Source organism: Gymnoscopelus braueri (assembly GCF_963280865.1).
Source record: "Gymnoscopelus braueri genome assembly, chromosome: 14".
NCBI lineage: Eukaryota > Metazoa > Chordata > Actinopteri > Myctophiformes > Myctophidae > Gymnoscopelus > Gymnoscopelus braueri.
Window position 1 is genome coordinate 25,798,272 of NC_137619.1, and position 25,000 is coordinate 25,823,271.

The 25,000-nt window shown below is 44.7% G+C and overlaps 1 protein-coding gene across 1 annotated transcript in view; it reads right to left on the bottom strand.

The window, feature by feature from the left end:
* LOC308101116 (protein kinase C epsilon type-like) overlaps positions 1–25,000 on the bottom strand; it is a 110,819-nt gene that overhangs the window by 21,012 nt on the left and 64,807 nt on the right. Inside the window, exon 11 of the mRNA XM_080450467.1 lies at positions 11,265–11,419. Within this exon, the coding sequence (XP_080306593.1) occupies positions 11,265–11,419 (155 nt within the window). The remainder of the gene's footprint in view (positions 1–11,264; positions 11,420–25,000) is intronic.

Genomic DNA, 25,000 nt, shown 5'->3' on the forward strand with positions numbered 1-25,000 from the left:
AGTTAGGAGGCCATTTAGGATAATATTTTCTGTAATGAGGCCCCAGGACAACATGTCACATTGGACACCAAATAGTGTTGTGGAGCTGTGCTTGACTAGCCTGGTAACCCCCCCCCTTCTGGAAATCTCATTAATGAGATTTCCGGAGGGGGGGTTTACCAGGCTAGTGCTTGGCTTGGAGATGCTTCAAAATCAAACCTGCCACACACTTGATTTGCATTAATGTTCTGACTCCTTTAACCAACAAATTAAAAATAATGTGATTTGTGAATACCTCCACAAACCACGACGTAAAGGCTGATCTCTCTGCCTTCTCTGAATCACTGCCATGTCGCTAGCTAAATGAGCATTGCACAATTATGCACTGACACACACTCCTGCAACTACTGTGCCTTGTCAAGAAGTAGGAAAAAACCAGAATGGATTTAATTTTTTATTTGTTTTTAAAGTAACATAAGTGACGCAATTTGAAAACGCAACTAATTAACCGAGTACTATAATTGCAAAAGTAACACTGCTATGATACTTGTTGCTTGAAGAAGCAATCGTTCCTCCGCGCTATGGGATCAAAAAAGCTGTGCACAATCCTGGCTTGTCTAGAAATGTTCTCTACTTCACCGATGCAGTAAAAAGTTTTTCATTACATTTTAGGTGAAAAATAGGACATAGGGATTCTCAATCTTGATTAATTTCACAAGTACAATATTCTGCAGTTTTCATAGAGGAAATGGTTGCTATGTGGTTGCTACCCTATCACATTGAACAATCTGATTGGCTGCCGCCCACACTACACTGGCCGAGTTCACCACTTCCTGTATCCGTAGTTTCAAATGAAGCCCTCCAGTGTTTCATACAAACCCCACTGGCATGGCATGTGCTCCGGTCTGGCTTAACTAGGTCTGCCTAGTCTTGTTTTAAGGAGTGTTGGTGGTTTGGGGCAAAAATGTGTCAATAAAGAAAATGTAATTTGCATGCAAAGTTTTGCAGGCCACTCCTGCAGATTTTGTATGTCAATCTTAGCCAATGTGTTTTACATAAGTTGGCCTCCTGGTGACGCTATAAAGGCAGATGTGAAAAATGCAGGGCAAAGGTTTTTCCTTGGCTTCTAGGGAGTGCACATACAAAGTTCTACACAGATCGATTGAAAATTTCAAGTGGCATTTCTTCCTCGGCTTAGTGGGAATTATGCGTGCAAAATTTCATGGAAGCCAATCTTAGCCAATCAGGCAAATCTGAAAAAACAGTTTTATTTAACGACTGTAGAGATACTGTGTATAGTGTGTACCGATTTGCGTGATGTTTGGACAAAATATGTAGGAATACATTCAATGTTTTTTTGGCAAAATTCTGCCTCCTGATGGCGCTATAACAGGCCAATATGAAAAAGTTGGGCCAGAGGTTCTGCTCTGGCCCAATAAATATAAACATCAACAACAACAACGTATGTGTCATGTGCAAGTTTCTGTGCAACATTAAAATCAGTGAGTAAGAGGAAAAAACAGCTAGAGTGATAGGTTATTTGTGTGTGTGTGTCCTGAGATTATTATTATTATTATTTTGATATCACAATGTCATTTTTTCCCAATAAACATTCAGCCTGATGGACTTCATATGTTTTGTATATTATAATCCTTCCAAGATTGATGACCAGCAATTATTGCTTCCTGGTCATAAACACAGATATCCTTTTAAACTTGGCAAGCTGTGCGACTGTAACTCAATCCTGAATGCTCCAGACCAATGTTTCCGCTTAATATATTCAGGTGGTACAGTAGAAACTCAGGGTTACGGATGTAACCCCGGTTTCTTTAGAATTCGGAGTAACATACTCACTATGGGATATCAGCGCCCCCTGGCGTTGATGCAGAGCTACATACCATAAACTCCCGGGCCATTCATTGGCTGAGAAGGGTATGTCACGTGTCCGGTAGACCGGAAGAGGTATAAAACCTCTTTCGTGACGTGGCTCATCCTCTTTAACACGCTCTCTGCATGCAGATGCACACAAACAGGGGTGTTAGGTGAGTATGTTACTCCGAATTCTAAAGAAACCGGGGTTACATCCGTAACCCTGAGTTTCTTGTCTAATTCTCCGTAACATACTCACTATGGGATACATAAACCCCCCTGGGGCTTATAGCCATACCGAATCTCAGGTCCGCACGCCCCCTAGCCATAAGGCCCCGTCCCCATGGACGTGACCTTCGGCCTCACGGGTGCCCCAGCCCTCCGGGCCGGGGTGCGGTATATAATTGAAAGAAAAGGACCCTGACAGACCAAGTCTGCCTATTCATCTAATGAACAGACACAAGTCTGACCCATAAGTGAAAACAAGGAAACAGGGCCTCCTCCCCTGGAAACCTACCAACGGTGGTTCCGAGGGGACTCAAGAGAAGGAAGGTAGAGAAGGGAAAAAAGGCGGGTTACACAAAAGACCTGCCTAACCTCCCCTACCCTAACTAGAGACAGCCGCTATGTCCAGTACAGCGTGCGCCACTGACGCCGCTGCCACATCCAGGCTGTAGAAGGCCGCAAAAGTCGATGGAGACGACCAGTTTGCGGCCGCGCACACCTCCTGGACCGACATTTCCCTGGAGAGGGCCCAGGAAGTAGCCACGCCTCTAGTAGAGTGAGCCTTCAGTCCTTCTGGAACTGGAGCGCCACTACTGACGTAGGCCAGCCTAATGGCATCCAAACTCCATCTAGAAAGCGTCGCCTTAGTCACTGCCTTCCTCCGACCATCTGGGCCGAAGGAGACAAAAAGTTGCGACGACGACCGGCCGACCGCCGTCCTCTGGCAGTAGAGCTTCAACGCCCTCACTGGGCAGAGACAGTGCAGCCGCCTATCCTCTGCAGAAGCGAAAGGAGGCGGATGAAAAACTATCAGCTCAACCGGTGTCTGGGTCACCATTCCGTTCTTGGGAACAAACGCCATGTTGGGCTTAACCAAACCCTGCTGTCGTCTCCCAAGAACCTCATGCACTCCGAACTTACTGAGAGCGCATGTATGTCGCTGACCCGTGTAGCTGTAGTGAAAACAACCACAAGAACCGTTTCGAGACTAATGATCTCCAGATCCATAGAGTGAAAAGGCTCGAACGGTGGGAGGCAAAGCGCCCCCAGCACCACCGCCAGGTCCCAGGCCGGGAACAGAGGCCTAGAGACCGGCCTGGCCCGCCTGGCACCGTTCATAAAACTACGCACCAGCGGATGTCGGCCAACCGTCATGTCATCGAAACCCACGTGACAAGCGGAAATGGCCGCCTGGTACACCTTAACCGTCAAGAAAACCAGACCTTGGTTCAATTTGTCCTGCAAGAACATGAGAATGCTGCGTACCGAGGCCCGGAAGGCCTCAACCAGCGGTGACTGACTCAGACACCATGACACGAACAGGTTCCACCTGTCGTCGTACGCAGACCTCGTGGAAAGGGCCCTCGCCCCCTGGATGGTAGCTACCACCTCAGGGGGCAGGCCATAAGAAGTCAAGGTCTCCCCCTCACAGGCCAAGCCCACCGGTCTAGGTCCTGAGGTTGCTTGTGGAAAATCCCGACCCCTGCCTGCCGTAGCAGATCTCTGATCGGGGGGAGGGCCCAGGGCTCGTTGTAGAGGAGAGGATTATTCCTAACCTCCACGCGCCCCACGCCAGTGCCACCAGTGGCACTGACAGTCCGTGGAGTCTGACCCTCTCCAAGTTGAGAGGACCAACTCCAGTGACGGGAATGCCTAAAGCAGTTCAGTCGGCCAACCTGGCCCAGATCTGGCTTGTTATCTCCGGAGGAGAGGCCAATCTGCGTACCAAAAAATGCCCCTGGACAACAGAGTCGCTCCGCTGGCCAGGAGGCCCGGTACCTGTGAGGCTCTGGTTGACGTAAGGCGTGCGTCGCACCACAGCGTCAGATCGCCAGCTAGCCTGTCCAACACTGGAGAGGCCAGGCCTCCCTGCTTTTTGGCATAGCACACGGTCGTGGTGTTGTCGGTTCTGACCAGGACATGACAACCTCGAAACCCGAGCCTTGCAAAGTCTGACCGTCAGAAGAAGACCGTCATCAGCTCCAGGTAGTTGATGTGCGCCGTCTGTAGACTGGGACCCCACACCCCCCTGGCCGAGCGGCTCTCGTGGACGGCACCCCTCCTGTGAGGCTGGCGTCCGTGGTAATGACCTTCCGCGAGACCACAGCCTCCATTCTGACCCCTTGGACAGAAGGGCTGCATCTTACCACGATCTAAGCGTGTCCACGCACCGTGGGGATACCCGGACCTTCCGATAACCTCAGGTGGACGGGGCTCCAAGAGCCCACATCCACCTCCGGGGAAAAAAGGTCACATGTGGGGCTTGTCCAAACGAAACAGGTGTAAGGCCGAAGTCATGAGACCCGTCGCCTGCACGCTTAGCCTGTATGTGACTTGTCGCCTCACGCGAGAAGACCATAGGCCGAAAAGCTGTCTATCCCGCCCGGGACAGACGCGCCGTGAGCCTGGTCTAGCCCAGCGAGATCCCCTATGAAGGTGGTCCGCTGAGACGGGACCAAGACGCTCGACGGACGGTGACGGTGAAAAACCCCGCGACGTCAAGTGGGGAAACGGTCACGTCGGTGTGCCGCGCCACCTCCTGACCGTGGTGGATAGAAAGGATCGTGGAAACAAGCATTGAAAACAATGCTGGTCCACCCATCTCCTTAACGCACCGTCCGCAAAGAGGGTCACACACCAGTACAACCACAGTGTGTTGTTGTCGATCAGGGGAGCTGACCAGTACAACCACAGTGTGTCACTGATGTACTGAAAAACCCCTACACACACAGTGTACCACTGAAGTACCGGGATAGTAAACAGTTCCGGACTGCAAACTCTCCAACAAGCTGCCTCAGCAAGCGAGTTAGTAGGGGCTCTGATGTCACCCAGTGCGGACAACGCACACGTGTCCAACTGGACCGGTGATGTCGCCACGTGATCCAGCGGACCCGCACATGCGGGGCCGTTAGAGACCGTGGAAGGGTAGCGGTGGTAGGTGGCCACCGTGGTGTTGCTTTAGCGGGGCTGGCTATGCGCTGCACCAAAAAACAACACTGCAATGTGTTGTTGTTAGTGAGGCCAGTTAGCCGCCAATCGAAGCAACAGTAGCCTGACTGGAGGTTATGCAAACCTAGCAGCTAACAAGCTAGTCAAGGCTAAATCACCATGAGCCAAGAAACGTTGAGATCCGTTTCCAAGGGAACGTTTTTTTTTTTTTTTTTTTTTGTGTGCGTTGCCATGGGGACCAAAGACGCTACTACCAGTGCTAGCAGCGCTAACCCTGTGTGCGTTGCCATGGGGACCAGTGACGCTGCCACTGCCGCCAGCGGTGCTAACCCTGAGGTGACCGCTCGAGGCAGTAGAGGTACTACCGGTCCCCTTCCGGTAGTACCCCCCTTCTTTTCCACCAGAAAATACTACGAATAGAAAACCAGTTGGTTCCGATTCATAGATAGTTCTCTGACTATGTTACTCTGAATTCTAAGGAAACCGGGGTTACAACGTAACCTCGAGTTTCCTGACAAATTCTTCGTAACATTCTCACTATGGAGAGAGAGAGAACCCCCTCTCTCAGAGACATGGTTGCCTTATCCTCCGCATGAGAGGAACAACACCGTGTCCGACATAGGAGACTATATGCATAAGAGCACGTGGAAAACACACAAGTACAACCACAATGTGTTGTTGCGGATCAGGGGAGTTGACCAGTACAATCACAGTGTGTCACTGCTGTACTGAAAAACCCTGTACACACACAGTGTAACGCTGATGTACTGGGATAGTAAACAGAAGTATCGGAAGTAATTCTTTAATAGCGCCCATGCTCACGAGGAAGGAGACTTCCTCCCTCAGAGTATTGGCTGCTGGACCCCTTGCACGGGAAAACAATACTTTTTCTGTCACGGGGGGTTTTGTGGAGAAATGCAGCCTGAAACCCTTTAGTATTGTGAGCAATACCTAAGCATTCGGCTTGCAAACCTGCCATTGCTTCACACACCGAGCGAGTGGATTGGACGATGACATCAACGGCCGCTCGGAGAGTGGGAGCGTTGCCATGGGGACCGTTGCCATGGGGACCAGTGACGCTGCCACTGCCGCCGGCGGTGCTAACCCTGAGGTGACCGCTCGAGGCAGTAGAGGTACTAACGGTCTGTCCCAAGGACCCCGCGGGGTCTACGTGACTTGTCACGGGGACCTTGCCTGACGTCAGCATCCGGTTTGTCCGTCACCGCAGCTTGTTCGTTCCCATGGGAACCAACAGCACTGCTACTTGGACAGACGCGACGCTGGACAGACGGGGCCGTGTGTGTGGCCCTCGTTTAGTAGCGCTGGTAAGCCCTGGCCAACGGAGGACTCGGAGGAGTCACGTGATTGGCCACGGGAAAAAACCCCGGCGTCAGAATTAAGCCCATAAATATATACAGTGAAACTAGATCACACCACTGGATATATATATCTATGAGTAATCCTACCTTGGCCGTCGCCAGAGTGTAGAAAAGAGAGTAACGTCACGCTTTGATCTCGCCGCAAAGCGGGCCTCTATGGGCTATAGTTCCAACATTGGAACTATCTCATTGACGTAGACAGAGCACTTCCGCCTTCCATTCTCACAATGGGATCGACGCTACTGTCATTACTCTCTTCCTAACCTACTCTGGCCGCCGCCATCACAAAGTCGTCCTCCTCTAGGAGGTGCTTTGTCGCCCTCCAGCGGCGAACGTGAGGCGGTACGGCCAAGGGGTCATGTCTGACCGAAGTACTTCCGGTTCACAGTGGTGCGTGGGCACTTCCTGTGGGACGGAAGGCAAAAACCGGCGTGACCCCATTCCACTGGCGCATTTGCGCCCTCTGGCGGACAGGGGTGATGTGGGTTTTTATATTACCTTCATATGATCCAAAAACATGCACAGATGTTATCCAACAATGTCTAGAACATCGGGACTCGGGTGTTCTAGACAGTGTGGGCTTATGTAATTGAGAACGTTGATACATTTACATTACATGCACAGATATTATCCCATCAATGTCTGGGATACCGGAGTTCGGGCATCACAGACATTATGGGCTTATATACAGAGAGCATTGGAGCAGAGAAGCCCGCGGTAGGGGACTCCACTGCTCCGCTGCTCTCAAGCCACGTGAAAGAACGAGATCGTTTGTAACATGTAACACATTTATTTCTTTGGCAGAAAAAAAATTGTACTTTTAAACACACATTCGTTTTCACTAAACATGGCCTTGTGGCAGTCGAGGAGCCGTCCATCTTGTCCATCGAGGCCTGTAAAGCCACGGTCCTCTTCCCCAGCACGGCCGGGGGGGAGGGGGGGGGGCTGAACCGGTCTGTGCACCGGTGAGAGTCTGCTAATGTGCTAACGTGCTTTATGTACTTGGAACATGAGTATGAAACAAGAGCAGGCACAGAAACAGTAAACAGCATGAACGTTTTAACATATTCTTATGACAAAAACAACATGTGTCCCAATGGCGCCCGATGAGCCTGTCCAAGGTCTTCAGAAGCCCCCGAGGTTTGCTCGATACACAGAGTGAGAAGGCTAACAAGCTGGTGTTATCCTAGCGAGGCAAGCTAGGCTAGGACAACGCTGTTAATAACCTGTTGCATGGGTGTTAAGCCAACAAAAACACTGCCTGACTAAGGCGACGTTAACCTAGCGAAGCAGCTAACGTAGCTAGTCTGGGCTAACTCACTCACAAGCTTCTGCCTCGTTCTCCCCTCGCCTATGCTGCCGTCGCCGGAGCCCCTCTCGTTGTCTCCTGGCGACGCACCGCTGGCCCGGTACGCTTGCTGTGGCAGCAGAGTAGACGGCTGGGAAGAGGGGGAGGAAGTGCCGCTAGGTAGTCGCACCTGGGTGGTTCCCCCAGACACGGTGCTAGCGGCTGCTGCAGTGCTGCGTAGCACGGCTTGTGTAGCAGCCTGGAGGTGCTGCGAGCGGTGGCTAACGCCGCTCGCAGCCAGGACTGCCGGAGGGCCCATTGTGGACTGTGAGCGCACGTGGTGGGCCCCACCACCCACGTTCCCTGGGCCGGTGTCCATGCAGGGTGTTGCTGGATCCGCGACGACCGGGGACGAGACGTCGCTGCTTCCCGCACTGCCCTGGCTAAGCGGCTATCGAGGTGCAGCGTGGAGAACAGAGCGCAGTAACGAGATGCAGAAACCATGAGGGTCATCCCCGGCGATCATCAAGCGGCAGAGCAGCAATACGCAGGGACGTGGAACCTCCATCTCGAGCTAACCTGTTAGCTTTCAGCCGCAAGGCTAAGAGCGCGGAAAACTCAAAGGAGGAAAACTTGCTTTAGCAGTAAAAGAAAGAAACAGAAGATAGCCGCGGGAGCGGAAATAATAAAACTTTTTTTTTTTTAATAGGAGGAAAACCTGTTGGTTAGTACAAGTACCACCGAGTGGGCTAAAGCTGGTTTCTGTCCTGATCAAAGTTACGTTTGTTATTATTAAGGTATGTCTTGAGCTGTTGCATCTGCCATGCAGAGAAGCGAAAGAGGATGAGCCACGTCACGAAAGAGGTTTTATACCTCTTCCGGTCTACCGGACACGTGACATACCCTTCTCAGCCAATGAATGGCCCGGGAGTTTATGGTATGTAGCTCTGCATCAACGCCAGGGGGCGCTGATATCCCATAGTGAGTATGTTACGGAGAATTAGACAAGAAACCAATTTCACTAGCAGCACGTGGTTCTAATTAACATTTTTATTCATAAGGAAACAAAATGGCCTCCCTTGCATTAGAGGATATTTGGACAAGTAAAGTCTGAAAACCTCTCATATTTTACAAAATACTGTATGTCAGGGTTTTAGTCCTAGAGATAAGAATCTGGGAAGACTATTAATCATGCAATGTTCAATGGCTTGCACAGTGTACCTAGTAGCTGTTGACAGTGTTGATCATCACAATAATCTGAGCCAATACAGATTTAACTGGTGGCTCGGCCAGTTAATGCTTAGAATACATAGGCCTTGTGAGTCGCGAGGACCCTACTTCGAATCTGACTATTGTAATGTCTCCCTTCTCTTTGAACATGGTTTCCAATCTCTCTACAATCTATTATCTAATAAAGCAAAAACTGCCAAAGAATAATCGTTAAAAAAGAAAGGAGAGAAAAAAAGCAGTAAAAAATATTACTGATTTGGTTGGAGAACTGTCAAGCTCTGTCTCAGTTTGTGACTACAAAAGTGTTGTGAAAGGGGCACACACTGACTAAGTTAAGACTGCATTGATATAATATAAATAATTATGGTAAAAGGTGTGTGAGTCAAATGAGGTTAGATTCATTAGGACAAAATGAGTGTTAGTTATGTCCTAATATATACAAATCATATCCTTAGCTGACATTATTATTTATTAGGTGCTGTAGCCTGTTAACACAAACATCCTGTTCCATCAAACAGAAAATCATGTAACACAGTATAAGCAAGGAGACAGGGTCAAGTGGTTCAGCTACTGTTCGACTAAACATTAGAATGGACAAGGTGCAAAGTGATTGCTGGTGCCAGACATGTCCATGATGTCAGAAACAGCTACATTTACAGAGAATTGTGTGATAAACAAAACAACAGAAAACAAAAATAGGAATTCTGCCTTGTTAGTGAGAGGGTGGTCAGACTGTTTAAGCTAAAAGTACACAAATATCGGCTCAGTACAACAGTGGTGTGCAGAAGGGCATCTCTGAACACACAATTAGATGATTTTGGGAAGCAGATGGTGGGAGGAATATACTGGTTATACCTAAAAAGAAAATACGCTGAATGTACTGTATATAATAAAAACGCAGAATACAAATGAGAGCTATATATTTTTAACCAAAATTGCTGTAGGGCTCTAGGGATGGAAACGTTGGACTACCAGTCCACACAACATCCCGAACATCTCAGAAAACAACAGACTAGATTGCCATTAAACTTGCCGAGGACATTCTTGTTCTTGTTGTTTTTAACACATTCCATGCCAGACGTTAATCTCATAATGTACTCACCAGTGCCAACGTGTTATTGTTGTTTTTTTCACGTCGCCATAGATCTTGTTAAAATCCTTAAGATTGAGCTGTGCACTGTCTGTTTACATCCGCGCGATCTCACTGAATCTACCAGTGAAAACCACATGTCAAACGGACCTCCATGGTTGTAGTTAGAGCGGATTACGTTAAACAGTGATATGCGAGGAGAAAAAACTACAGGAAGAGAATTGAGTTTCAGTTTCGTCATTACAACGAGGGCCGACGTGATCGGCAAAACCGGATCCCAAATAATTCTGTTTCCTGTTTTCAAACCGGAACCGGAAATGGATCAAAAAATTCCGAAAGTGCACCTGGGAAAAAATTAACGCGAATCGGCGGTTCGCGTAGATCTACGCGATTGGCACGCTGCGGCTTTAAATAGGTTCGCGTAGATCTACGCGATTGGCATTCAATGTGTTAAAGGCAATTTGTAGCTTTTTAATTTCATTTTACATTTTACTATACTTTTCTGCTGATTGGTTCAAATCACAATGGATTCGGTTGGATGTAGCAGCACAGTCTCTAGGGGCTGCTTAGGCTCTTAGTCTGATTTAACTTTCATTTATCAATGTTTGTTTTTGAGTACAAGATCTTTAACCATCACCTATGTATTCATAGTTATGTACATCATTAATGGTAATCTTGCAATTCCTAAGTTGTTTATAAGAGTCTCTGCTAAATGCCAACATTTTAACCGTAATAGTAATTCAGAAGCTATCGTTGCTAACGACGGGGGTTATCCATAGAGGTATAATATAACTAGAGGGCGGATTGCCCCGCCCCCAGCTATTCATTTCAATGAAATTGCTCATTGGCGTTTTGAAGCACCCGGAAGCCTGCCGGAAGTAGAATTATTGAGACGTTTTTGAGACGTTTCGAGCAACCATAGAGTTATGAGCATGCGCACTAGTGTCCCTTTTACATGACTTTTCCTACGTCACAACCTACCTCCATGAACGAGCCCGTGTTTATATTTATATTTATTAAATACACTCGAGATGCATATTTATATGTAAATGCATATGTATTTATGTATAATATGTTTACATATTTATATTATATTATATATATTTATATATATAAATATCTCAGTATGTTTTGCTCGTGCATGTATTTCGCCCCGCCTGCAGTTCCAGCGTTGGCCACTGGCACAGCTTCAATGTTTCTCAGCAACTCTGGGGGCCTGGGGTTATCCCAAGGCTAACATGGTTGGCATGGTTACCTGTATATGACTCCGTGGTGGTGAAGAAACATCAGTGCCGATGTGACCTCGGCTGCATAGAAACGGGATCGCGCTTCGTCAAACTTTCTCGACCTTTGAATCTGGAACATCAGGTCTCCACCGTTCACATACTCCATCACGAAGAACAACCGATCCTGGGAAAAGAGGAGCAGAGATAAAAGAGCTAAATTGGGCATATTTATGTTGCACACCTGGATGAGTAGTCTTTCTCTCTGAAATACCACAATTGAGGATTGTATACATTCAGCTGATTGTAAAGGTGGGTTGATGCCTTGAACAGCTACTGTAAATATTTTATTATTGCCAACATAGTCTTGCCTCTGTTTATGAAACAAAATGCAGAACTATAGGGGCAATGATGTTGATTGTCTTGAAACCCTTCTCCACGCACCTATGGCCCCTTCCTCTCTCCACTTGTGCGCACACACGTGCACACGAGCACACACACACACACACACACACACACACACACACACACACACACACACACACACACACACACACACACACACACACACACACACACACACACACACACACACACACACACACACACACACACACACACACACGCACACACTCTCTCTCTCTCTCTCTCTCTCTCTCTCTCTCTCGCTATACCCCACCCTTTAGGCCCTATTCTCTAGGCATCGTTAATGGTCGCTCAGGGAAAATGGTCCTCTTCCTGAATTCCAGCATGTTTCCTTCATATAGGAAATCAGATTGAACTTAAGTGAGAGAGAGAGAGAGGGGTAGAGGGAGGGAGGTGGGATGGTGGGATATAAACAGCTCTCTATATAAGAGACCCTAGCTGTAATCCCTCTGAGCCATTGTTGCCCTGAGAGAGCAACCCTCAGGGTTCACGTAGGTGAGGAGTGTTTAGCGGTTTATAGGTGAATACTGACATTATGTCATGTCCTGGACTTCAAACTGGCCTGATTTTTTCCATCATAACAGGAAGTGGCCTGGTTGAGACTGAGACTGTATACATACAATAGTACCACCCCTATGTTGAAAATTAGTTAATACCTTATATAGGATATATTAACCAAATGAACCCTATAGCATCCCTAATAAAAACGCAGAATACAAATGAGAGCTATATATTTTTAACCAAAATTGCTGTAGGGCTCTAGGGATGGAAACGTTGGACTACCAGTCCACACAACATCCCGAACAACATCTCAGAAAATAACAGACTAGATTGCCATTAAACTTGCTGAGGACATTCTTGTTCTTGTTGTTTTTAAAGGCAATTTGTAGCTTTTTAATTTCATTTTACATTTTACTATACTTTTCTGCTGATTGGTTCAAATCACAATGGATTCGGTTGGATGTGTTGAAAATTAGTTAATACCTTATATAGGATATATTAACCAAATGAACCCTAGCATCCCTATTCTGGGGTGAACATTCGGTGAAAATAGCAGATCCAAGTAACGAGATTTGGTATAGAGAGGAAAAACGTAGGGGGCCTAGTATAGTCCCCTGGGGGACACAGAGCTAGCTAATAGTCTTTGGTTTGCTGTTCACTAATCTGCACATTTGTATTGGTTGATTAATAACAGCCATGATAAATACTATGAGTCTATAGAACTAGATAAACCTAGTCTCACAAGCCAGACTGTTGCCTCCCACAATTTTCTAATATTATCAAAGCGATAAAGTGGATGTGAAGCCTCAATCCTCCCCACTTCCGTTTCATCTTTACAGTCGCGCAAATGTATCCTAATATAAATCAAAATCATCGAAGTATATAGCTTGCTGCTCAGCAGCAAGCTAATGCCTTGCAGAGTTACAGTACCTCCACTGTTAGCGCTGTGAATGTTTGAATGCAAAGCGCTTCAGATAAAGGCGCTATACATGTAAATGCACCATTTACTGCTTCAACTGAATTCAATCATAATTTTGAAGAACTCACATATATACTCATTGTCTCCGCCAGGCCGAAAGGCATGGCGAGAGAGTATGTTTTGCACCCTGTCCGTCCGTCCTTCTGTCTGTGAACAGCTAATCTCCGGCACCGTTGGCCTGATCGCAACGAAACTTTGCACACACACTCCCTGGATGCCAATTCCGAACCTGTGCACCACTTTTTTTTTTTCTTTCACATGGGCCTGTTATAGCGCCACCATGAGGCCGATTTCTGACCTGTTTTGCACCCTGTCAGTTCGTCCTTCTGTCTGTGAACAGCTAATCTCCGGTACCGTTGGCCTGATCGCAACAAAACTTTGCACATACACTCCCTGGATGCCAATCCGATCTGCCCCCAATTTTTCAAATTTTTCACAGGGGCCTGTTATAGCGCCACCATGAGGCCGATTTCTGACCTGGCGGAGACCTGTTCTCCGAGGAGCACTTTTTATAGTTTTATATGTAAACAAAAGGATTTGCAGTCATTCAGCACAGACAGCTTACGATGGGTTGTTTTGTTTTTGATGGTGAATCATTACCGCATAAGGACACCATGTTGAAACATGATTCATTCTGCTTGTACTGTACTTTACCTGTGGCTTTCAGTTCATCTTTGATCATTCTTAACTCTCACAGCTCATGAGCAGCTGCAAAGCATGACGGTGAAGTAATCTTGGAATCTGCATTTAGAAGCAAGCAGGACACGGATGGCTTGAGTTCAAAACCGGTTCTTACTGAGTCTCCACAATACCGTCTACACGGTAAGCTTGTCTTTCAAGTCCAGATTCAAGAGTAGCACATTGTACATACTATACAGCACCAAAATGCAGTAATGGTTATGGTTGTATTTGGTACTATGAAGTCATATTCCAATTCAATGCCTGGCCTACTGGCTGAAGCTTCTTTTAATACAGATGAGCTTTCACCACTTTAAACCTATATTTGTTGGACAGAGTCCCCCATTTGACCTCTTTTTGCCGAAAATAGCTGATCTACAAGCTCTGTAGGCTTGCAGACCTGCTCTTTTAAGTGAATGATAAATCCAGTTCCATCTCAACCACCCAACACTGTATTAGACTATTCTAAAGGGCTTAATACAAGTTCTAAAGGGACAATTGGCACAATATTTTCCTTCCTCAAATCACATTATTTGGTACCTAACTAATTAATCAATGGGAAAAAAAAGATCTGAATATGAAAGTTACTGATGAAATGTGGCAAAATACATCTGTTTAACCACTTAAACCCCATATGGTTGACCGGAGTCCCTCAGGGCTATATACTAGTGACTTTTCTGTTTTCTGTTATTTTGGGGAAGGCTCTCAAATTCTGTAAGATCTGGCAGCCTTTTCTGACTTATGTAGATAAGATGGACCTTAACATCCTTCCTCTATGATTATTGCCCCCCGCCCCCCCTCCATTTCTCTTTTTATTTATTCTATTGGTACTTTTATTATTATTTTGTTTTTCATATTGTTGTGGTCATTGCACAACAAGGGTGGGGCTCTGGACCGGGTTGTGATTGGGCAAGATACTTGTTTGGAAGAATGTTTAAATATATATCTTTTGTGAAAGAAAATAAATCGCCAGACCTTGAAAAAATAAATATATAATAAAAGTATGAATACAAATAATAATTACAATTTCAATTTGACCGATCAATGATTACACTTGACCGTGTCTGTTTCAGCTACAGTGTGTACACTACAGCATATACAGTAAGTAGGCTTCTCTGACCCATGTGGATGCAAAATATTGTCAACGACGGTCTATGGCTCTTCCTTTGTTTCCACTATGCGCTGAGGAGGCCTAGGGACTTGGACTTACATAAGTGTCCAGTCGTCCACCTCAGCAACCCCCCCACACCCCCCTTTATCCTCCAGAAAGTGAATTTAAACAGGATGTCGAAATAGTTTGTTTAAATGTACCCAGGGTCCTGGCTGGTCCCACCCAATCAAACGTGAATAAACATTTCCTGACTGTAATTAGAAATGTACAAATACTGACTTCCCAGTGCTGACACACACACACACACACACACACACACACACACACACACACACACACACACACACACACACACACACACACACACACACACACACACACACACACACACACACACACACACACACACACACACACACACACACACACACACACACACACACACACACACGCACACAAAGTGCAGACATTATAGACATGCCCACATCTATATGTAGAAACATCAGCACAATGTGCAGTTGTGCACATCAACACACATTAACGCAAGACTCTAGATTGTTGGGTCTTTACGGTTATCTGGCCATTGTGTGTGTGTGTGTGTGTGTGTGTGTGTGTGTGTGTGTGTGTGTGTGTGTGTGTGTGTGTGTGTGTGTGTGGGTGTGGGTGTGGGTGTGTGTGTGTGTGTGTGTGTGGGGGTTATGGCTAGGCCACCCCAGCAGGATGTAGAGTACTGTATGTGGATCCAGTCTCAACTAGCCTGTTACATAACCCTCGATCCCTTATACATATATACTGCACACACGCACACACACACACACACACGCGAGCACACACACACACACACACACACACACACACACACACACACACACACACACACACACACACACACACACACACACACACACACACACACACACACACACACACACACACACACACCGTCTTCCTTTGTCTCCCTTTTTTCAAAGGATTATGTTCCAAAACACAAAATAGAGGAGAATAGTTTGCACTCTAGTCAAACAGTTCAAACAGCTAAGTGTAGGTCTTTTAATCAGGGGCTTAAGCTGAATCCATATAAGATGAGAATGATATATAAAAAGAAATGCTTGCATACTGGGAATGTCTACTGTATAAGACTTTACTTATACAGTAGATACTTAGTTGACTGAGGTCCCCCAAGGGCTCTATAATTGGTCCGTTCCTTTTTTCCCGCTACACCAAATTTCTTTGCCAAAAAAACGTTGAATGTTCACCAGAATAGGGACGCTAGGGTTTATGTGGTTAAGGATGCAATCAACTTCTCACGTATTTAAAAAAGGTCTCAGCCGTCAAGTGTTTTTTCCTAGAATTAAATAAAGGTTGAAATGAAGTGAAAATGGTCGATAGTGCTGTACACAACAAAGGTGACACCAACAAAGTGTGGTGTGAGAAAATAAAATAAACTTTAGCTAAAATCCTTCTTCAGGCTGCCATGAACACAAATAGAAATAAGAGAAAAGCCTCTGTTGGTTGGTAAGCTAGATCACAGTCCAAATCAAAGTCACAAGTCTATACACAGCCAAATCATCTGTGTTTATTTATCCATTCTACACTGTGTTAAATTAACACTTAGGATTCTACTGTCTAGTGTCTACATGAGCTGCTTTTAAGACATTCTTCTTAATATGGACGTGACGATCGGTCAAAGCAGGGACAATATGCAAAGATATAAGTATAGGATTTGAACTTTTGAACGCATGTACGACAACAGTGATTTGGTGCCCTATTTTCCTCGGAACATTAGCAGTCATTAGTGTTTGGTGGTTACTAGTCATTAACGCACAAAGCACTCCCACTAAACATGTGGTCAGTGATTTCATTCAGGAAGCCCTGAAAACTGTTTGCTTTCCGACTTGCAGAGCAGCGTTTGACACTACATTATCAAAGTTCACTGTGAGTTTAATACATACATGCACGGTTCAATGTCGGTATTGGGGTTACAACTATCGATTATTTTCTTAGCGATAAAATTCTTAGATTATAATTGACTCGCCCTATTTAATATTCTGTAGAACGAAACTAGTGAAAATCTACAAGCTCACAGACGCATTGCATCACGAATCCTTGTAGAGCTTGTAGATCTTCTTTTTAAAGCGACATTTTAATCCCCCCCAAATCGATAATGTTTTCATCAAAACTGATAATGAATTCTTTTTTATAATTGTTAAATCAATTAGTTCCATTAACTGTTGCACCCCCAGTCAGTATTGCTCCTCTTATTTCAAAGTCATTGTATGTCGTTGCTGTCGAGGAAAAACCTCATATCTCCATAGTTCAACTTTTTAAGTTTTTTGTACATTTATGCCCTATTTCGTCATACAAAAGCGTCACACAAAAGTAGTGAAAATAGCAGATCTACAAGCTCACAGCGTATCGCAACGCGCTGTGAGCTTGTAGATCGGCTATTTTCACTATCTTAAAATGTTTTTTTAAATAAAAATAAAAAAGGAACGGTTTTGGACATACAAGGTTTCCACCCGACAGCAACGTTGTGTTTTATTCACTGTGCCTTTAAGAGCTAAGCAGGATTTGATAGCGGCAGGAAATGATTCTAATTGGAGGACAGGGTGTATTGTGTGTGTGGCCCTGCTCAAGAATGTTTATCCTTAACACACACACACGCGCACATGCACACACACACACGCACACGCACACGCACACACGCACACGCACACGCACACGCACACACACACACACACACACACACACACACACACGTTTATAACAGTTCTAGTTTTACAGGACCACAGTTTAAATAAGTTTCACTACACTGTATGTGTATATCCTGGATTTAAGTTATATTGTGTTGAACTGAACTTGTATTTATTTGACCAAATAAAATCAATCAAATAGTAATTATAGGCAAACATACCCTGAGGAAAAACAAAAGTACATTATACTTCCACACCGGGACGGACATGCATGTACCTCCTCTACTCGTAATGTAACAATACTGTGCAATGCACCTGATCATGACTTTATAAGGCATCAACTTTCCTCACAGTCTATGTTTCACATGAGTCTAATGAAGACAAACTATTCAGTTACATACGTATGCTTTTTTCCCTTTTCTTTCCATCAGAACTTCATAATGTTAGACAGTCCTGATCAAAAGCAAGCGGGCTGGTCTTTTGTTTTCACAAGATCTCAAAGTAAGGAGATATTCTGGGGAGAAAGGCAGCATGCTGGGTGGTTAAGAGGGGAGGGTTGAATCAATAATTTTTGGCCTATGTCTGACTGCTGTCAAATTCACCATAGAGCAGATAGCGCCTGAGGGAGCCAAATATCTGTCAGTACAAGACAGAGTACATCAAGAGAATTGTTCTGCTCAGAGCAGGTCATTAGTGGAGAGACATATTTGCTTTTCTAGGATGGAAGTACAGCAAATAAATACACATACACACAGTATGTGACATGCACATGCACGGACGCACATATGTGCAGGCGCACACACACACACACACACACACACACACACACACACACACACACACACACACACACACACACACACACACACACACACACACACAAATAGAACCCCATGTTGGAAAGGGACCAGGAAGGATATACGTAGTAGCAGTCTTGTTGGTTCATTCTCTCGTCCTCTCACTGACTACCTTTACACGCTGTGGGCCTGGGGTTTATGACTTAAGACTGCTATCTCAATATTAATGGAATAACACTTCTTAAAGGTGTTCTGTTCATTTCTCTATAACCCACGGGGCAGTGAAAAGAGATATGATGACCGACCGCTCCTAAACAGAGCAACGATGGGCATTAGCTCCTGAAACTACGGTTTGGAAACTTGACCTTGGTCAATAACAGTAGGCTTGGCAGCGTTTTTAGAGTTCGGTACCGAGAACCGGTACCAACTGGTTTGCTAATATCGAAACTGTATTACAGCGGAGATTTCGGTCTAGCATAACTTTTCTTCTTTCTTTTTTCTTTTTCCTTTATTTATTCAGGGAAGCCCATAGATGGGTTTCCGCGCGACGTCATCACAGAGCAGAGTGCGTCATCTGCGCATGCGGGAGGTAGAACGAACCGGAAGCGCCATTGACTCTGTTGTTATTTTCGGGATTTAGATAGGCATAATGCTGCTATTTTAGGCATAATAGGCATAATGCTGCTATTATATACAAACAGATCCAACTTCCAACAAATCATTTTTATTGAGTAAAGAAGATATTACAAACTGCATCATTTAATCTACTTTCATTAAACCCGGTGAAGACCATTCATTTTATGAATGTACAATGACCAGAGCTGCTGCGGGTAATAGCGCCCTCTACAGGCTCTTCCCTCCACTGCGCGCGCATCATCCTCTCATGTTTACTAACAGGAAACCCATCTATTGAGAGCAAGCTCTCTTTTTCAAGGACGCCCTGATAACAACATATAAAATACATACATAATGAGAAACAATAACAAACATTTGAATCACAATGCCAATAGGAAACAACATGCCAATAACGGTGCCAATGCAGGCAGTCACGTTGATTTAGATAATTCCTCCAACACTCACGTATGGTAAATCTCTACCATATATGACCTCCTTAATAGTCATATTCTTTGGGAAGGAATACATTCACTTCAGGACGGTTAAAACCGTATTTGGAACGTTTCTGGGAAGGTGGTTTAACCCATTAAGACCTGAGGCCGCGGACACCCATCTCAAAATATTTTGTTCTAGGGACCCCCCAGAATCAAAGCACAAATTTCTGTGCCGCGCTATGAGCTTTTAGATCTGCTATTTTTGAATAGCCAAATAAATCTAAAAATGACACAGATGCGTTCCCGGTCTTAATGGGTTAAAAAGTTAGTCTGGAGCCCTGCTACAGACAGGTGCTAAGGAAGGCCCATGTTGACCTCCCCTTACAGAGTCCCTGACCTCTGGCAGACTCCAAGACATTCAGAAAGTCATTCATGTGCACTGTCATTGAGCAAGCTGAATTTGTACAAATGACTTGGGCATAAGCCTTATTTTGCACACCTTCCAGGATTTGTGACCTTTGTCAGTGTGACCTTTGTACTTTTATGCAATGTGTGGTATCTGAAAACCACAGACTTAAAGGCTTCTATTGCTTTTGTAGTTGCCAACAACGCCATATTGCAGTTAAGTTTGTTGTCCCAGAGATGAGAATGAATGGTTGTAGAATGAAGGAGTCATCACTAGTTAGTGAGGTTTCTTTGCATCCGATTTATTGCATAAGTACAAACAGCTTCCTATGGGGACCCTGAGGTCCCCACCACACCACACAACAGCCTGCCGGCTGCTGAGTCACACACACACTACAAGCTTACATGTCCTATTCTTTATAGCAGTGGTCATATTTTGAATAAGTGGGTGGGGGTCAGCCTCCAAAAGTTAGACCCCCCCAGACAAACAATAGATCCCCCTTTTGGTCCCTGATTCGATTTGCACCTGTATGAAGCAGGAAAGGGGATGGAGACAGACCTCCTGTCTCTCAGGTAGAACAAAAGGCAATGCTGATTGTAACCCCCACTCAGGGCCAACAGCCACCTCTTTGAATACGCTCCCCTGTCTGTAGGCTACCTGTGAAGCAACCATATGGAAATATACAGCAAATGTTTTATAGTTCTTGGTGTGATACAGTATGAGTTTCAAATCCTAGCTTCAAACACTTTTCCCCAGGAAAATAAAGCCTTGAATTTCAAGTCATCAGCCATTTTTGTTTCCTACAGTACAGTATACAGTATAGAATAGTTTGAAGTATACCCCTAGTATAGCAGTTGGGGTCAAGGTTAAAGGTTTAATCATTGACAGTGTGTGTGTGTGTGTGTGTGTGTGTGTGTGTGTGTGTGTGTGTGTGTGTGTGTGTGTGTGTGTGTGTGTGTGTGTGTGTGTGTGTGTATGTGTATGTGTGTGTGTGTGTGTGTGTGTGTGTGTGTGTGTGTGTGTGTGTGTGTGTGTGTGTGTGCACGCGCTCGCATTTACATTCCAAATTTAGAGGCATTAAAAATGACAGAACATGTTTTGTTGATGTAAAAAACACACACACACACACACACACACACACACACACACACACACACACACACACACACACACACACACACACACACAGATGTACAAACATTCCCACGTTCCTCTCTGCTGGGGTCAGCCAGGAGAGGTGGAGTTAAGAGGCAAGGCTAAAACTGACGTAGGCTGTCATCCCCAAGAGCTCTGAATGACAGAGGAACAGTCACAGAAGACAATTCCACATATCTCTGCTGTCCGGCAGGAACCAGCTAACTCCAAAATGTTCATTTTACAGGAAATAAAAAAAAAGTTGAGTTAGGAGGTTTTGTTCATCATTGATAAGAACAGCTGAATGGACCTACAAGCTCACAACGAGGTTAGAGGTCAAAAGGGGGTGGAGCTTGGAGTCAGAACATTTGAGGATCCAATGGAGTTAGCTGGTTTTGTCAGAAGCGCTTTTTAATGCTTTTCATTGGTTCAATATTTTTTTTACCAACACACTGGTAATGGCCCTGATTTATGGAAAAAAATGCAAAAGCGTCAAAATGGAGTTAGCTGGTTTCTGCCGGACAGTAGTCTAATATAAGGTCTTTAAATGAAATGAATGACCTGGGATGGCTGTGTAGTTGTGTTATAATAACGTACGGTTTTGTGGGCAGCTGCACACATATTTTTTATTTGAGTCGAGTAATAGTTCCTGTTTCATTCATGTGTCTGCAGCAATAGGGCACAGTTGACGTGTGTGGTATTCAGTCTCGGGACATTCCGTTTCTGCTCATATCTCAAAATAAACAAGGCAGATAGAATCGTAGATGTTCATCTCATACACTCTATAACCAGTAGAAGCTCCAGTAGCGCAAGCCTCGTGCCGTGCATTTGAGACAATCCATCTGGCACGTCACTCCCTGTCTGTTACCTCAACCATAGTCCTACGCATCAAGACCAATAAGGGTCCATTTGGATACATACCCAGAGCGACAGTAATACTTTCCCTGCAGGGGACCACCACTAGCTGCCGCCGCTCTCTCTCTCTCTCTCTCTCTCTCTCTCTCTCTCTCTCTCTCTCTCTCTCTCTCCTCTCTCTCTCTCTCTCTCTCTCTCTCTCTCTCTCTCTCTCTCTCTCTCTCTCCTCTCTCTCTCTCTCTCTCTCTCTCTCTCTCTGAACACGACTCCACAAACAGTAGTTTTTTGCAGCTTCCCTAAACTTTAATGTTAAAATGTGTATCCACCCCAGACCTGACTAATAGTTTACAGTAGGTCAGTGGTTAGGTCAATATTGAATCCTATATTTGTCTCCGCAGGCTGAAGGCAGAGACTATGATTTCCCCCCTGTCTGTCCGTCTGTTTGTGTCATATTACATCCTGATTGGCTAAGATTGAATTGAACGATTGCCGTGAAACTTTGCAAGCACATTCCCAATAGGCTGAGGAAGAAATGCCACCCTTTTCACATTGGCTTATTATAGATTTTTGCAAAACAATGTTTTTTATGTTACTCCCACAGATTTAATACAAATATCACGCAAATTGGTACACATTATCTCTATAATCATGTGCTCAGACGGATCTGTTCGATTTGTCATATTCCATCTTGATTGACTAAGATTTGCATCTTAAGTTTGCAGGAGTGGCTTATTTTGAACAAAATGCCTCAAATCATGAACGTCCGATTGTGGTGAAACTTCACATTGGCCTGTTATAGCGGACCAGATTTTTGCTAAACAATTTTCTTTGCTATTACTCATACAGATTTCGTCCAAACATCACGCAAATTGGTACACATTATCTCTGTAGTCTTGCCATCAAGACGGACCTGGCAAAAGCATTGAGGGGAGACTTCTCCCATGTGCACACCCAGGTGTACAAGAACTTCACTGTTTTAAGTCAATGAAAACATAAACGATGGAGGTACATTGTTCAAGCGGGTCATTAAGAAGTTGAGAGAAAACATGACAAATATGTAGAAATATAGAATATGTAACGCTGGTGTTGTGTATCCATACAGATATTAGGAGTAAAACAACATGATTCCTCCATACTACTTCTGTGCGTTTCTCAAGAACAGTTTTCCAGACCTTTCCAAACTTGCCATACCTGCCAATGAACTTTATTCACAGCTTTTCTGGTGATTCATGACCTAGCATGAGTACACTTCAGCACACAAATATGTGTGCTGAAGTGCGAAGTCGCGCACGCGCGCTGCGGTTTTGGGCGGATATTTCCGAGTTTTTGGTGGTTATTTGCGGTTATTTCTCGGTATAACTCTTACTAAACGTGAATCTGTTCACTAAAAAAAAAAAAAAAAAAAGTTTTTTTTTTTTCGTTTTTTTTTGCGGGGCTCCCCCAAGCGCGGGGGCCCTGTGCGACCGCACCATTCGCACTACCCTTCCTGCGGCCCTGGCTGAACCCCAATCCAACCTGAACCGAGCAATTAAGTGAGAAGTTTAGGACAAGTCGAGCCAAAACTACACATTCATCCATTTGTAACTCTAACCACTTAAGACCTATTTATCTATTTATTTTTCAAATTCATTTTCCAAAATCCACACTCTCAGAACATAACACCAGAGGTTGTAGATTAGTAATGAAAATTAAAAAGAAAAGAATAAGAAAAAGAAGAAGCCGGAAATAGGATGCAGAAAATAGGGATGGCAACGATTTTAAGTTGCCACGGTGTTAAGTTAAGTTTATATGTCATGAATGGCATAGGACCATAGCTTAATCCCCCATCACAGTGCATTAGTTTAAAGTTTTAAATGTGGTTCTAGTAGTAATCCAGCTTCAGCCCTCCTCCTTTCATACAGTCATTCTTTTTGGGGGGTTTTCTACTTTCTTTGTTATTTCTTCTTTTTCATCGAGTATTGTGGCACCACAATACAATGAGGGTCCACCCCGGAGTCAGTCTGTTTCCAAACATTAGATAAAGACCTGTAATAGGAATGAATGAATGGATGGACGGACGGACGGACGGACGGAAAGTGAAGCCAAGAGGACTGTGACATTGTGTCCATCTTCTCCTACTGTATGTTGGTTTCTATCTTTCTGTCAGACCGAGTAGCTCTCTTTCTCTCATTCTGACTGTCTGTCTACCATTCATGCTCTCTCTCTCTCGCTCTCTCTCTGTCAGTTCTGTATGTCAGTCAGTCTCTCACTCTCTCTACACAGTAAAATTATCAGTGTTAATTTATCCACTTGCAACCCAAGAGAGTGTGTAATGTAATTGAGAATGTCATTTGGTAACATTTGTACATTCTCAAAGTTAAATTAACACTGTTTACCTCTGTTTGTCCCTATATAGTCTAATTTCTGCTCTGTCGCACAACCCGTGTCACGTGTCAAAAAAAACGCAGAACTACAAGCTCACAATGTGTCGCGAATGCGACGCCTTGTGAGCTTGTAGGCCCGGCTTTTTTTCCGATGCTCGACACCCTCGGGCGACGAAGTATGAATCAGGCTTCTGTCTGTCTGTCTGTCATGCCCTCCCACAGTGTGTTCTGTCTTTGTCTGCCTATCCTTCTCTCACTTCTCTCTCTCTCCCTGGCTGTGTTTCCTCTGCAGAGAACAAAGGTTCTTTGAGGTACCTGGCCGTCCCTGCTCCTCTGATGTAACAGTAATTACAGCTTGTTAACCCATGGAAACCGGGAACGCGTCTGTGTAACCACTTTAACCATTATTTTATACTTTGTCCAAGCTCATATGAGTTGTAGATCTGTTTTTTTTTCTTTTTATCGTGAAAATGTGTGCAAGTCTTTGAATATATTATATATTTTTTGTGAACATTTTTAAACTCAAATCTTTGCTTCTGGGGGTCCCTGGAACAAAATATTTTGAGATGGGGGTCCACGGTCAAATAAATATTATTTTGGGGGTCCTTGACATAATTTTTTTTGAGAACCACTGATATTAAATATCAAACTGAGTTTAAAAAAAAAAACTGTTTAGAATACATTTGTAGAATCCCAAGAAGCAAATATTTGAGTTACAAATGTTTGCTTTAAAAATAATTAGTTTTAATAAACACTTTTGGTGCAACTTAGACACA